The 16,788-nt window shown below is 37.4% G+C and overlaps 1 protein-coding gene and 1 long non-coding RNA gene across 7 annotated transcripts; one reads left to right on the top strand and one right to left on the bottom strand.

Annotated features, from left to right (window-relative positions):
• Window positions 1–590: 590 nt before the first annotated feature.
• On the bottom strand, window positions 591–16,127 carry LOC100748639 (tubulin-specific chaperone cofactor E-like protein). 3 transcript variants are annotated; one of them, XM_003487756.4, is made up of 6 exons: window positions 15,785–16,120; window positions 6,317–7,330; window positions 4,767–4,936; window positions 3,712–3,820; window positions 3,344–3,448; window positions 591–3,092 (listed from the first exon to the last, which is right to left on the bottom strand). In XM_003487756.4, the coding sequence occupies exons 2-6, from the start codon at window positions 7,316–7,318 to the stop codon at window positions 2,940–2,942; spliced, it is 1,539 nt and encodes a 512-aa protein (XP_003487804.1). In that variant the 5' UTR covers window positions 7,319–7,330; window positions 15,785–16,120; the 3' UTR covers window positions 591–2,939. The 3 variants fall into 3 exon arrangements, with proteins under 3 accessions (XP_003487804.1, XP_024222012.1, XP_033175620.1); XM_033319729.1 differs by lacking the exon at window positions 15,785–16,120 and adding an exon at window positions 10,636–10,774 and having other exon boundaries at window positions 593–3,092; XM_024366244.2 differs by lacking the exon at window positions 3,344–3,448 and having other exon boundaries at window positions 15,785–16,127.
• LOC112212513 lies at window positions 8,999–15,426 on the top strand. 4 transcript variants are annotated; one of them, XR_002946336.2, is made up of 7 exons: window positions 8,999–9,233; window positions 9,319–11,978; window positions 12,069–12,154; window positions 12,474–12,574; window positions 12,673–13,098; window positions 13,322–15,333; window positions 15,403–15,426. It is a non-coding gene; the product is annotated as an uncharacterized LOC112212513 (long non-coding RNA). The 4 variants fall into 4 exon arrangements; XR_004461357.1 differs by having other exon boundaries at window positions 12,069–12,382; XR_002946337.2 differs by having other exon boundaries at window positions 12,069–12,574; window positions 12,673–12,968.
• Window positions 16,128–16,788: the final 661 nt, after the last annotated feature.

Below are 16,788 nucleotides of genomic sequence, written 5' to 3'. Positions count from 1 at the left end.
TCAGAATCGATATTTTAACGTTAGAATTATTTCTTCTTTACTTATATGTAATTTAACGTCTATTTGCCTTTTACTGAATTATAAGAGATAGCTTGGAATTTCAGAATTTGACACTGACTTCTTTGCTTCGATGATAAAGTTACCCATGCGTCGTCCAATTAACATGGCGTCGCCCTTTAGGGCCGTCGCGGCGCCAAGCGTCTCTCGCGATCGATGCGCTCGCAGTCCTTGCATGCTCTCGTCAAAATAGTGTACCCTATGCAACCAATAACGTATCAAATAACAAACTTTTCACTCGTAACAACAAAGATTTAACGCCAATATCTCATACCTCTCTAGTCATGTTCCTTCGATCGCGAAACATAATTTGCTTTAATCCTGAGGCACGCTCCTCGCAGAATGAACTTTTTCACCAAGACAACGACTTGATCTGTGCGCTTAACCGTTGCCAGTGGCACGTGCGTATAACCATTTTATCCTTCGATAATGGTTCTAAGAATATAGCTAAAGCTAATATAAGTTGAACTTCTAACGTTAATGATCCATGATTCGTGATCGATGATCGGCATCGAGCAGGGAAACACGGGGCGTCTCATATAAAGTTTTTATTTCGTTAGTACGTACACATTTGCGCCAGCACAAAAAAGGATCGTATTATATAAAGTGAGAACAATGCAGAGTTTCCTTTTCCGAGACTAGACACATTATAGGGCGTGGAGATCTCAGGGCCATCGTGTTTTTGCCCATTGTTTGCTCGTGATTACTTGCATCGATCAAACGACGCTTCATACGATTCGTTCAATTTGCGAAATTGCCGATGACCCTGAGATCCAACATCAAGAACGTACGCGATACCGCAGTTGATATTTCAGAGAAGCGTCGACCGACTCTTCCTTAACCCTTATTTAGACAACAAAAATACAAAAGTTTATCTAACGAGTCAATAAGCAAATTCGAAGCTTCGATATTCTAAATTTTTACATAAATTTCGACATCGAATTTAAGTTGCGATATTCTCATTAGAAAATAATAAATTGGTGCAGGAAATGTAGGAACGAATAACTGTGTACTTGGTTGCCTACAGTAGGGTTAATCATGCAGTTCTATCTCATTCTTTCATAACCATTACAACCCCTGCACTGAAATATCTAGATTATTACTGTTAAATCCAGCCATTTCTTAAAAAAACTTTTGAAGAATTTTTTACTTCTCAGAACTAAGAAATATCCCAATGCAGAAGGTTGCTCACAGTAAAAAACACAGACTGGTCAACGCATTACCATGAAGAGTCGACGAAGTTACATCGCAGTTCACATGTTCATGGTATTTACAAGGGCAGTGTTAGAAATATTCGAGTTATGCTAATAAAAGGCAGGCACTAAGTGACTCTTCAAGGTTCTTTCCTTGCAAACGGAATAAGCCAAAACGCGCAATATCGTTGCTTTCTTCTGTCTGACCACGAGTTAATCATAAGCTTCCTCGTGTTTCATTCTTTTTTAGGTATTTTATGAATTCCACACAATAAGGGATACACCGAAGGACAACCGTAAATTATCTAAAATCATTGAAACTTAGACACGTATGTTGTTGGTTGCGCTTAAATTCACAGTTATCATCTATCGACGACTGTCAAGCTTAAGTACATGTCGAAAATGCAAAAATTATATTAAATAGCTTTATATTCCATCTGTAACGAAGCGGCGGTGTTTGTTTCTTTATATCGATACATAAACGTAAAAGTGTAAGAAAGAAACAATCACAGCAGTTATCACTCTTTCTTCGCTTTTTTATAGTTTATATAAAAATGTATATTGCAATTTAAGTTGGTATTATACTGCTTCAGCGTGAAATAAGAATTCTTTTATGAGTCAGCACGAAACTTTGATCCTTGGAGCCAAGATATAACTGCGTATACTTTTATTATCGCCCATGATTTCCTTTTTATTTTTATGGCGCCGTCATCGTGTCTAGCTGCGATCTACAAAAATAGTTTTCATTCTCATCGGCAATTCTGACGTTCGTTTTTCGTGTTTCCATCATACTCATTGCATTGTCCCGAAGTATGCGAATTATTTCATAGTTTAAAAATTCATTTACGAGCCTAATTCGACCAATTCTGCTCTTTGTCGAACTCTCTTATTGTTACAAAACGGTAATAAATCAAATTTAACAGTTCACTAGATAACATTTCTAACGTGGTAAATTTGGCTGAGGAATTAAAAGTATCATGACTGATCGATTAATGTATTCGTCTCTAATCGATACCAATACGCGCTTGCGACATTTAGCTCTACGATATTTTTTTTCTTATTGATATATCTCATGCGAATTTTACAATCGAGTCACTAATAAGACTTTTTCTGTACAATATGGCCAACGTACAAACTTTCACGTCCTTAAGCAACAAGTAACTTTCACTACACGGAAAACAATCGGATACTATTCAACTAAGTACTTTACGTCTTTTTCTCCGATAGGCTCGATTGCAATCTACCCTAACAATTAACGCAAAGCTTCGAAAAAGAGTCGCAAACTTCATTGCAGACGCCATCCTCTGAATCTTTTTCATAAAAACATGATACAGAATATACGTGTTCCTATGTGAGTGAAAATTTCGTCTCCCTCTCTTCAAATATGTCTAGTGTGTCCGCGTATTGTAAAAATTCAAACTTCTCTTTCTCGTGAGGCCATTCGCCACGCACAAACTCGCCTCTTCATTTAGTCCTTAATGTATTTGTTATGCTTCTCAACCCTGAAGAATCGATAAATATAATTTCTAGAACAATTACTCGGCGTGTATATATAAAAAATCCCGAGTCTCTCTGATCTATAATCGAGACCTATGAGACCTTCGACTCGTAGATCCGTTAGTGGAGATCAGATCCTGACAACTGTCAGGTAAGTTTCGCGTCGTCCGACGATTCGCTGAAGAATCTTCTTCATGAACGTATGGAAGACGTAGTCGAAGACGTCGACACAAAACGGTTCAGTTTGCTGTCGATTATGATCTCGTCGCCGTTCCGAATGTTGTATCGGTATAACTGCTTGTTCGGATACAGCATCTCTTCTGGTCCATATTGCGCCTTCATCACCTTGAACACGACGAAATTTTAAGATAAAGCAGAGTTCAGAAGAATATCTGAAATGAATTTACCTCTGATTACTATATGTATAGAGCTTATGTTGGAAATTTAATGCGATACCCAGGACAGGATGCGAGGGGAAGGATGGGGAATTCTTATATTGCGATTTCGTGCTTTTTATAGGGTCTCTCAAGGAACCAAACGTTCTGTAAAGCATAAAAAAGGTAGCTGGTAAGACAATAGTTGACAGGGCAGCTAACCTGATCCACGTAAAACAGTCTCATCCTATTTGCTGGGATTTTCACCATCGTCTCCAGTTTGGTTTTCAATTCAAAAACCGTTCTGTATACGTCTATGGAGCGAACCTATAAGCATCATCGATATTTATAGCAGTTTAAGTGATCGATGCAAAAGAAGAAGAAGAAGCCACGCCTTTCTTTGCTCGACTTCGCGAACTTCTTCCAAACTCTTTGTTAAATTTAAGCTCTTCTCTTTCATCGAGTACATAAAACAAGCCGAATAAATTAGCAATCACAGATAAAACATAGGACGAATTATATTCTCGGATATTCTCGAAATTCAATTATGCTGCTTATGATCGGTTTTCGAGCAAAACGTAAATTCATACCTCGACCAGGTCTCCGTAAGTGAATGTGACCTTGACCCTTTTCTCGGGCGTCAGGTCAACGTGTACCAGAGGATCCAGCTTTCCGTGAATAGCCACCAGCTCGGAGTACCTGAAAACGAAGACGGAACAGGGTCAGACGGATATTCGTTTCACTGGCGACAACTATGGCCGTGAAACTAGAATAGCTTTATGTGGTTCTAGTTCAGACTTAGAATAGAAACGGTCAAAGCAGTAACCGAAATGGAAATGGAAATTGGTCGCGAGAATAAAGGTGAGGCAGGGTTATTTGAGTCAGAAGGGTGTTTGAGCTAAGTAATTTGCCTTGCGATTCACCAAACAGATTCTCCGCATAAATTCATCAAAATTATGAATTACATTTGCAAACAGACTGCTTAACTTATTATTAGCGGCGTGATAAATAGTGAAATATATCAAGTACATTGACAACTCAACGCCTATACTTTTTTACCACAATATATGTTCTACTTATCAAAAGGAAAGAAGTCTGATCAACTGATATTGATATCCTCAGTTGGAATGATCATAATTCAGTAGCACGTGTATATTACTTTATTTCTAGAAATTGTTTTGTTGTTTATTGTATTCATTCTTATGTAATACGTTCACGTTGACTGAAATAACCGTTACCATAGGCTTATTCCATTCATTTCTTCGTTTCCAATATATTTCCTCGTTGGACCTAAAGCATATGAAATTTTCTTATTTCCTTATTTTTCTTATTTTCTTATTTCTTCGTTACTATAATAAGGATTAACAATGTCCCATAATGTACAAATTCGATTATTCTCTGTAAAGTTCAAGATAGAATTTTGAGATGTTGAAGTTTAGGTGATTCAAATGTCTCTATTTTGCTGTATCATTAACATTCAAACGAAAATAGAATAAAGGCCGCGCAGCGTAAAAGGCGATGACTAAGGACGTGAGATGGAAATTGGACAAAAAAAAAGAATAGAAATGGAAAAACAGGAATCGAATGTAAACAAAGGAATAAAAACCGGGGGCGTCATCGTAGAGAATCGCGTGAAATAATTTACCTTTCGGGTCTGTCTGCTTCCGGTTTGTCCATGTAGTAACGAATGAAGGCTCTCTCGGCGTCCTCGCGTTCCTGGGAGGATATCACGCCGCCGCCGTTCAAAGTCTCGACATTTGGAAGTCTGGCGATCAAAAGCTGCCGCCTCTCATGTTCCGTGTATTCTCGAGGACTCTGCAATTATTCAGTAGTTTTTAATCTTGCACATTTACCATAGAAAACCTTCATGTCCATATTGTATGTGTTATACAAAACATTCTGAACTTTCATTGACACTATAACGAGACACGACTGTGATTATTATATTGGTAAAATTTGCAAATATATATCGTTTCAGTAAAAAAATTGATATGTAACATAAATAGTCATCCTGAGCATATAATAATAAATATCAAGGTTCATTGATATAATGGATAATTAACTGCTTAAATATTTTTGCCATGTAAACATAGCGAAATACACATACATGTACTTGTACTAAATTGTAATTAATATTTATAAATTGTAATTGTAATAAATCTTGTAACTTCTATACCCATATACTTTTAAATTCGTTTTTAACTTTACCAATATGACCGTGATCAAGTCTCATAACATGTAGCGCTAATAAAATTTAAAAATATTTTATATGACATACACAGCATGTTCATGAAGGGTATCTATAAATGTTCATTCGCGATTATTATAAAAAAGACGGTCTTACTTCATTCCGCTGAATTCATTGTAATCATTAAAAGAATTTTCAAAGTAAACGCAGCAGATGTGCATTACGAATTGAGAATACTGCGTTGACTTTAACTCTTTCGATTAAGAAAACTCGACAGGCCTGGTTAATTCTCAACTTTTGCTTTCAAAAATTGTAAAGGGTGATCTAACAGAGCGGAAAGCTTGTTTTCAAAAGCTATATACGTTTAAACTGGTTGGTTTCGTGCCAACGTTTACTTCGATACAGCTAAAACGGACTGGTCCGAAGTGGCGCATACTAGATCAAGCTGTCTTAACGGTTTTACATCTTAGCGGCTTCTTCTCTGCTCTCTCTTTTTCTACTTCCTTCGCACGGTCATTTTATCCGGTCGATTCGCCTGATTCGAGGTTGTTCTAGATTCTAGATATATGTACACCACCGTTCAGCAGTTATTAGGACGCTCACCGAAAATAAAATAAACCGAAAGAATCAGTAAAATCTTGTTACAGCCTCTTTTTGTTTAATCCCGTTTTATCTAAATAAAAATAATACAATAATAGAATCAAATCTTTTTCTCATCTATATTTTCCCTCTATGTTATCGATAACTTTTAACATTAGTGTTATTAGATTTTCCACTGTATCTGTGCATGACCCAGATTCAGATTCTTAGCAAAATCTTTTGAATTTTCTAATATTCGATTCGTCTAAGATTTCATTTTCTTGCACGAATATTTTTGATAATAATCAACACGCAGTTATCGATAATCCTGGTCGATTATCGCGTTTAGTATGAAATCAGCAAGTGTCCCAATTCTTATGAACAGTAGCGTATTTCAGTAACAACGAGAAAAAGGGGAGGATCTCTACCTCGAAAAGAGGACAGCCCTGAATCCTCAAAGACTTAAGCACTGGGAACCTGGCCAGTCGTTCCACGTCGTCCCACGTGGACAACAGCGTGCCGTTTAAGTTTAGGAACCTGAGCTTCCTGAAAGGATCGTGAGAGGACCTAATGGTCGTCCCACTGGACTCCGATTCCGACTCAGACCTGTCGTAATTCACCTTTCCCTCGCTGAATATCCTGTTCCCTTTTTCATCCACCGATGTGTTCTCCTCGGTATCCAGACTGTTCATATTCTCACTGTCTTCGCTCAGATTTTCCGACTCTTTCTTAGAACACGGCTCGACGTTCGAGTTCCTATTGTCTGCGAGAGCCAACGACCTTATCGGACACTCTGCCAGCACGAGGCTCTCCAGATTCGGAAAGACATATCCCAATTTGGAAATTTCGTTCCATATTTCAACGGGATTGCCAGTAAAATGAAGCTTTCTCACCGAGACGTTCTTATTCTCTGGCATCTGATAGTCTAGATCTACCGTTTTATACTCGTTCAAGGAAAGATGCAGCTCCTCCAGGTTACGAAGTAAACGAATCAATCCCTGAACGGTTGACCAGGTCACTCTGGTCCCGTTTAACACTAGGTTCTTTAGTAGATCGTAACTACCGTGTTTAATCTCGAAAACCTCGGCCAAACAGTTGAAACTGAGATTGACGAACTTGATCTTCGGCATGTGCTGCAAGATGCCGAATACTTCGGTCCATTGGGACAGTTTGTTTTGCGCGAGGTCCAGTTCCTCGACGTTCTTGCATTTATTTCGAAGCTTTTCTGCGTCATTTCCAGCCGACTCGATGTCGCAATCTTGCAAGACGAGCAACGCAGGCACCGTATGACGGGGTGATTTCTTCGGAATGAAAATGCTGACCGAGAGGGCGGCCTTCGGCGAGCTCGATTCCATCTCCTCGTCCGTGAGGGAGCAGTCGGTCGTTGAACTGCCGTACTTCAGCTCCAGCGCTTCCAGCAACGACGGCATGTTTACTGCATTCTGAAACCGATCACCATGCATCATTAGATTATTACATTATTCAATATGTTTCCATTTTGTTTATAGTTTATCAACGTTTAGTTGTTTATCAAATAACAATCACGTTTTGCAACGGTGAAAGAGACCTGGTAAAACCCTCATGACATACATAAGCAACCATAAGATTAAGTACAACAAGAATTATTTACAGTATCTATAAAGAGTATCGGTATATCGTTGTCTTTATCATAGCATTTACATACTGATTAATTAGGTTCAAATATTTTTTATACGATTCAGTAATACTTTCATGAATACATACATTTGATACTATGAAATTGTAATGCAGGGCACGATGGAAAAACGGTACACTGGAAAATAAGGATCTGTGCCAATACTTTTTGCGATTACTGTGGAATGAATCGAACGTTTTTATGTCCTAGCTGTTTTTCTACAAACATCATACGTGTCTCGTAACGTAAAACACCGAATACAGAAGAAGTTGTGAAAACTTTTGAAAAAATGCATATTCTAATATTTATGGCCAACGGCGTAAGTACATGAATTAATTTTGCCAAATATATTTCAACTACAATAGTATGTTACTCTTAGAATTTTCTCATACGTTATCGCATTTCTCCTTCGTTCACCATACTGAAAAATTCTCAAGTACAGTATCGTGCCGAGTACACGTACTCTGATCTCCCTACTCTACCGTAACACCATTGACCCGATCGTCATCTCCGAGGATAGAACCGAATAGTCGACAAAGAGGAGACAAAGAGTCGTCTCTGGCGGCAACGTACAAGACAGCTTTTGTTAACCAGAAAAGGAAGAAGGAGAAAAAAGAAAAGACGAAAAAATAAGAACGAAAAGGGGCAAAAGCTGAGACAAGGAAAAAACCCGTGGACCGAGTGGATCCCCGAGGTCGACGTCGGACACGCGGAATATCTGGTCTGACCATATCCGTTAAGGTCGCGATATTGTCTTTTTGCGCAACGGAAAACCGGTACTGGTTCCCTTGTCGTCGTTGGAAAACGATTCTGTGATCGAACAAGCTTCACCCACGCGATTCTCCTATCCGCGACGCAGTTCAGATTCGATGCACTCCCACCTCCCTGGACAAAGATCATTCCCAAGCATTTCTCGACTTTGTTCCCGTCGATCGATCCTTTCTATCAATTTTACGACCAATACAAAGTGTGGGAAGGTGAAGCGAGCAACCTGTAGGAGCATGGGAGTTCCGACCGTCCTATTTCATACTATAGCATGTTTCGTATAGTAGTATGAAGATAATGTATAAAGGAACAGAACTTACAAATTGCTCGTTATACGTACATTAATATCCATAAGTATTTATATAAGCGCATGTATATAAGGTAAGATATACTTGAGATGAAATTATTCGACCTAGCTCTAGGCTCTAATCTTATCACAAGTTAGTATAAATATAATTGGTTGTTATAAATAAAGAAGCAATAATGAAACGTCTGTTCAATGTCGAGATCTTAGAGCTATTGATACATGATGTTTTCCTAGCTACATTCTAAAAGTAGGATTGATTTTGTGAAGTATCAGCTATTCGTTACGGATAAACATGGAACTCGAGTGACGCAGATATATTCCTTGTTTAAATTTGACTGAACATCTGATCGCAGTTACAGCTGGTGGTAAGGAACTAACAGTAGAATTGCAGCAGGTGTTCAAGTACTTATAGACGCTAGCGTATACATGTACTATGATTACGTAGAATCGAATCTACAGTCTGTGCTGCGTATTTGACGAAATCGCTTTAAAACGGTAGTCGATTTGAACGCGTACGACTTTCACCGAACATTAAATCATATCGGTCATTATAAATAATAGCAAATAGCAATACAGTGTCGTGATTGTTCATATCGATGGCTTCGTAAAACTGCCTAAGGTACATATATATCATCTAGCGTTCTAACTACAGTTAAATCAATTGTATAAAATAGCGTGACGGAGGTTAATGCGCGCAATGACAGGGAACGAGTACGGAGAAGAAGCAGGAATCGCGTAGAATGGAATGCGGCAGTTTCTACTCGAAAAATCCGAGAGAAGGAAAAACTAAAAGCGTACAAGTGCAACGAACTGCGACGAGGACGATTACGGAATATCGCGAGAGCCGACGGCGGCAGGAGGAAAACGTTGCGTCAATTTGGCGGAGATCCGACGTGCCAACGGCCGAAAGAAAAACGCATCCACGAGGCGATCTTGGAGACAAGCCAACTCGTGTCGTTTCCATTTACGCGAAACTTTTCAGCCGTGGTTCGCTACTCTCTGTGTCTAGATGCTATACGTTGTGTCCGTTGCACCAGGCTCGCGCTTTCTAACGGCGAATTTACCTCGTTAAATCGTGAGCAACGTACCGGACTCGAGAAAAACTAGCGTCCCCGTCTGTCCGCGTTGCTCACGAGGGGGAGAGAGGACGCACGCAACAGTTTCAACCCTGTGGAAAATCGTCGGACAGAGAGCGAAGAGACAAAGGTCCGCGCGATCCGCTCGACGCATGGCAGTGGACCGACATAATAGTCGTTGTTGCATTATACTCCCCGGCTTCCCCTACGTAATCGCGATATCGGTTCAACGGCCATGCGAAATTAACTTTCTCCGGCGCGGGTCTGCCAACGAGAAGCCCACTAGAAGCAGCATGGTTACTACATATACATTAGATTGCCAGCGATGTGCTCGAACCGCTTTCAAACCGATTCCATCACTTTTAATATCGAACATAAAGTAAATTCGATTAACCGGTTTCTCTTTAGTGGGCTATTTGATTAATAACTCGGTGAATGGTTAACGTAGAGCGGATACAATGGTACTTAATCGATATGGCGAAACTGCATAGATATTGATATAATTAACGTGCGGTTCAGGATAACAGAGACTGATTTTATGTCTTCGGTCCATGCTGATAGGATATTTTAATGTGTTACGTTGTGAGGATCAGTTGTAGAGGACGAGTAGAGGTTGCTCTTCAAGTACATTATTTCTGCAATACTACGTTGATTCTATAATTGGATGTTGTTTTGTAATTAACAGTTAAAGCGCTATATATTTGTAATTTTAAGTGTATCTAACGTGTTAATCGAGAAAGTTCTGCTAACGGCTTATTTATTTAGAAACCCCCTATCTTTTTATGCCACAAATACCGTTGTAAATCAATTACGTTTACAAGGATTAAAACTGTCCTAACCAAAATTTGTCTATCTTCGCTACCAATCTTTTATTTCGTAATTACAAAAGTGGCAGAATAAAGGAATAATTTCTTTAACAAGGATAAAATTGAATATGAAAGTTACCGTTTAATTTTAAAGTTTTCAAGACCTCGAGTGTATCAGTGAATCGTAAAGCATTCGAGTGGTTCTAAAAGCGAACGTGGCTCGTAAGATTTCGAGTTGCCATTGCTGGCGTTGCACAGGAATCGGAACAACAGGTCGATGCAATTAGTCACTGGATACCCTGATTCCCACACGGTGATTCCTTTTCGAATGGGGTTAGGGAACATAGGTCAGGAACGATTCATTTGTCCGATCGAAGTCTGAAAATATTTCATTATATGTTAGAAAAATTTCAAAAGACTGTTCACATCAAAATCTTGATAATACGCATAACGAAACGGGCATAAAAGATTTTCCAATTGTAATATACAAACTGATTTAATGAGGTTATACAATGCATCGGGTTGCATCACATAGTCGCAATGTTTGTTAACTGGTCTAACATCGAAGCACAGTAACAATGCTAAACGCGAACATGTTACTTTCTCCTCGACCGATTATTTTACATACGAATTATTCGCGCTTGTAAAATTAACCGTATGAATCGCAACAAGCGTCCGTTGAGGAAACCAATTGAACTAAAAGCTGCTCGAGCAGAGAGAAACGGTAACTTCATAATACTTGAAATTTTTATACTGACGCTTTATGGGTAATTCGTCCCTCTAGCGGCGAATATGAGAACTACGAATGTAGTGAATATAAACATTTTAAAATTAAAAAATTCTAAACTACTAAAATTCTTCGATTCGAAAGTTTCAGAAGCTCAGAAATATCAAAAATCTGAGATTCGAAAGATTTGAAAACTTGAGAATTCCAAAACTTTTATGTTCGAAAATTTAAAAATTCATCTAGTATGTCGCAGATACTAAAAGTAGATTACAGAGTTAACAGGTTGAATTTAAGCGAGCACGCAAATGCCTCTAACAGCTGACGATTGCTCTCTTTCCGGTGGTTCAACGATATTAGAGAAATTCGCACGTTGTCTCCACACGTGGTAACGCACAGCTAAATATACGCGACTAATGACTGTTACGAAATGTCAAGCAGAAGCTGCCGAGTAGTGGGTCAGTCGTAAAGTCAGATACTGTCTCGCATGTGTTCCCTAACAAGCGATTAGTTTCGAGGAGAAAGGTGTCGATTTTCAATGGGTATCGATTTTCAATGAGTATCGATGATCGAGTCTGTACGCAACAAAATGGTTGCACTCACTACATTTTAACTTTATTTAAGTAAATACTTACGTTACAAAATAAATTACACATAACATAAATTGCTCGCCAATAACAATTCTTTGCAATGTGAAGACTTAGAAAGTTCTATCGCGAGATATGTGAAGCGGAAAAACTTAGAATTGACCCTCTCAAGTAAGAGAAACATTTCTACTATAATTTCCTCCTAATGTTTTTCATGGGAGCGATAGGAAATAATAAAAACTGATAAACGATACTTTCTAGCTGGAGGCGAGACAAAAACAGCGTACAGATCTTTAAGATGAAATATACAGTGGCTTATTTCTAGCCACATTTTATGAACATATTATGTGCGTTATACAAAATATTTTTAAATTGCATTAACACTGTTATGAGACTTGGCTATCATGATTATGTTAATCAAATATGAAACAAGTCTGAAAATACATATAGAAATTACAAGATATTTAGCATCTACAAGTATATAATTCACAGAGATGACAAAGATATTTAAACAGTCAATTATCCATTACATTAATAAAACTCGATATTCAGTTGGTCTATCTTTAACAAATATTGTATATGCTTAAGGCTATTTATGATATATACTAATTTCTTACTAAATATAAGTTTACAGTAAATATCTTGCAACTTGTATATACATTTCAGATTTCAAATTGTACCGATATAATCATATGTTATTATAATACCAATGGAATATTAAAATGTTTTACGTAACAGACACAATAGGGACATAAAATTTTTCTATGGTAAGTGTTCAAATACTTTCGTGAACTTTATTATTTCACTATATGATTTCTTTCTTCGTAATGAAGACAAAGAAAAGATCGTATTCAGTTCTGCTTAGGGGGTTATTGAGGAAATCGATGATGGAGATCTATTCTTTGCCGGAGGAACAAGCTAGTAGAAGGAAATATCGACGAAAGTTCGCTGGCGGCTGGTGTATACTGCGCAAATGCTCTCCCGCCTCTCGGAATATTACTTGGTTGCCCAAGGTTGCCGTTCGTTCTGCTCACGACTCGAGCATTATGCACGTGTATAGATATATCAGCTACGCACTTACAGCAATATACCTCTACACCAACGTATTTACGATACACGCTTAGAAGATCTATCTCTTTATCGTGCATATACACCAGGAGAGTACATATCAGCGTTTCCCAACCATTTTTCTATTCCGTTAAAACGTTTACTTATCACGTGCAAAACGTGTTTTCTTCATCGTTAACTAAAGTATAATGAGACATTCGATGAAGCTAGTGAATAATTCAAGGTTAATTGAATTACTTAGCCAATAAAAAAATGATAAAGAATATTAATTATTTGAGAATACATATATATTACTAGTATATTATAATATATCATATGTATGTCATCATAATATATTACATAATATTATAAAGATATTAAATAATAATAATTAAGATGATAAAGAATATTAGAAATGAAAACGATATTGAATACCAACTAAGTTCACCATGTTGTTTTCTTTTTAGATGACTCTAACAGGTTGAACCGAGACAAAGTCGAGCTGAAAAACGAGATTGGGAAACTCTGTAAGCGCAATGCACCTATTCTTTGTTCATTTCTCGGCTTTTAAGAGCGTGCCTCGCATCGGTGCACGGCAATTATTGACGTGTGTGTGAAAACCAAGAGATACATCGAGCACCGTATGTTCTATGTATGTATATACGAGAGTATATGCGCGTCTGATTGGTACCAGGACTACCAGGGCCTCTCCCTTCCGAACAAACGACGATGGTTCAAGTTGGTCGCTTGCACGACACGGATCAACGATTTAACGTGAACAGAAAACAGAACAGTCTCTTTCGATCTTTGCGGTCGGTCGTTCCAAATCGATCGATCGCTTCCCCGATACGCGGAATCTCACTTTCTCTGAAACTCTGTTTTCTTTTTCCTTTGTCTTGCTGCTCACCGTGAAGCATGTTTTGAGAATTAATCGAGATATAAAAACAATATCAGGCAAATCTTAATTCGAAAATGGAAGAATAATTACTTATCCACTTGGAGAAATCATTTTCCATGAAGAAGAAAAATACGGGTAGTTCCTGTTTCTTTTAGAATGTTCGTTGGTAAGAAACGGTAATACAAAAAACCATTCGTAATTTTTATGTTAACGAATGAGTAAATTAATTACTTCCCGTTTCATAGCGTTTTAAATAATGAAGACATATCCTCGTTCATATGTGTATGTAATATGTTATACTGATATGACTGAGATGTCGTTTGATGATATTGATATCTTATATATTATTTTCGTTCATATATATCTATATATTACATATAAATGTATATATTATTATACACATATGAACGACACGTTATACATAACAAATCATTGTCTTTCTATAGTTGAGGATCGATTGAAAGTTTGTCCATTTATACTCTGATTAAATAATGCACGACCGCGCACGTTGCTTTCTAATCATTTATTTACGCGAATATTTTCGACGTGGAAACGCATCTACTATAATCGTAAACTTTATAGAAGCATTATTCGTGGAGTTGAATCGCTTTCGTTTACATAATCTACGTCTTCCGTAAGCACAGCGTGTAAAGTGACCGATAGAAGTCCTGTAAATGGAAATTTTTATTGAATAATCTCCACGAAGAGATTAATTTTTTACAAAGAACACGATAATAATGACGTATTATCGCTAATGTTTCATTTCATTGATTTCACAATCCAGAATAATTACGAAGCATCGAACATTTGTATTTTGTTATGAATTATCATGAAAAATTAAGTATTAAAATATGTTATTTCAAATAAAAGAGATACTCATTTTTTGAAATAATTATCGAAAATGGAGAGTATAGCAGTAAATAAGTTAATCAAAGAGAATTAAGAATCGAGAAATTAATGACATAAAATCTGTATTCGAAACGCTGCTGTTTAATGCTGCATAAATTCGCGCTACCTTATGTCCGAACGTGTTAAAGTACTGTTCCTTTCAATTGCGTTGGCCTTGAGGTTAGTAGACAAGGAACGACGCAATTCTCACGATTAATGCTTCTTTGTCCGATCTTCTTTCACGCTCTATTATCGTTGGACTTTATGTTGTAACGTACTCTGAAGGTTAATAAAAGAAACTTCTAATTTGTTCTTCTATTACAATTTAATTACTTCGATCATCTACACATATTGTATATACGTTTTTATTTGTGGAAGACGAATTTACGAACTATACCTAACGACACCTATAATCTACGACCAATGAACCGTCGCCTCCACTGTCGATAAATCAGACAATCCTTCAACGCATTACAAACCAGCCCTTAAAAAATGTCAACATATAAAATATTAGCTTTAAGTCTAATCTGATACAGTTATGATCGAAGTAAACGGCGTAAGTAAAACAGTGACGTAAGAATAACGAAACCATAATAAAAATATTGAAAATAATGAAAATGCGACGCTAACAGCTGTCAAGACACGCTGTTTAGAAGCGTAGTAGATTGCGCGCGTACAGCTGATAATGATTATGTAAGGTTCGAGCGCACAAGTCAACAAAATATTATCTATCTATATTCAACTGTATGCTATTTATTTCAGAATCTTGAAAGAAAAGGGATAACCTTAAAAAATAACAATCACTACATACGCATTGTGACTATTACTATATCTGAATCATATCTTTGACATATCGTCATACATGAGTCTTCCGATACGCAACACGTTCTAATCTTGTAACAGGGACTTACGCTTACAACTTGTTACTAAAACGAATGAAATATTTATGTCGGTGATATAACCAAAACAACGTTATATTAAACGCATGTTACTTAGGTGGATCGATCGAACACGAGTTTGGAAAGATTGAATGAGAGCGGAACGAAGACGCAGTACAAGAATACCATGAAGGAATCGGGTCAAGGATCCTACAACTAAGCTAATGACAAACAGATTATTATTTTATACGAGAAGATAAACTCACTGTTTCCTCCTCTTGCTACGTGCTTTGGCCCTCTGATATCGCTCGGGTATCCGGTGGTTTAGCGATTGATGAGGCTCCGAGCAATATCCTGGTTAGATGCACTCGCGATTTTCGTCTGCGATCATGAAGCGAGATCGGTCTGTTGGGTGGTCAAAAAGGGTTAGAAAAGAGATGTGGTGTCGCTGACGGACACACGAACGTGTCCCGCTCGCTGTCCACCGTTGAACTGATTTCTGGCTCCTTTGTTTAGTAAACAGAAACAGCTGAGCCACACTACTAGTTACGACGGTAGAGGTGGCGGGAGCTCGATCTACTCTTCCCGCACAGCGCTCGCTACATTGCACATGCGTATCTCTTCGCCGCGGTCACGTGGCTTCGCGAATTCCGCCAATGAGAGAATAGCATCATACAGTATTGTATTGTAATGTTGAATTAAGATAATGTGCTAAATAGGAAATAGGATTTGAAGAATATATGATGATTATTTATTTATACGAAATGTTTAATAATGATATGTTAATATTCATGAAGTTTATGATAGTAATATATATCCCCTTTTCTTATAATTATACATATTGAATAGTATTGCAGCATTGTACTGTTGAATTAAAATAACATGGCAAATAAAAAATATTTGATTGATGAATATCTAACATTATTCGTGGAATTTATGAGATTTTATGCTGTCTGTTTATGATCGCAGGTGTTTAATGCTAATGTATTCTCAATGAAACAATTCAATTAGAACGCGTTAAGAATTTCAGTGTCAAGGGAAAAGGAAATTGATTAACGCAATAGAAAGAGAATTTTTAACACACATTGCGAAATGCGTATCTATAATTCAATGATATTATAAATACTTATATACCAACATATTGAATAATCACGATGACACCATAAAGAGACGCCTCATTTTCAATCGAGATATAATGAGCAATTACTAACAAATGGATAAAAATTTAATGAGGATGGATAAAATTTAATGATGAATAGACATTTCTTGA

The sequence above is a fragment of the Bombus impatiens genome, unplaced genomic scaffold, assembly GCF_000188095.3.
Source record: "Bombus impatiens unplaced genomic scaffold, BIMP_2.2 scf_0203, whole genome shotgun sequence".
NCBI lineage: Eukaryota > Metazoa > Arthropoda > Insecta > Hymenoptera > Apidae > Bombus > Bombus impatiens.
The sequence above is the reverse complement of the archived record's forward strand: the minus strand, read 5'-3'. Positions and strand labels throughout refer to the sequence as shown.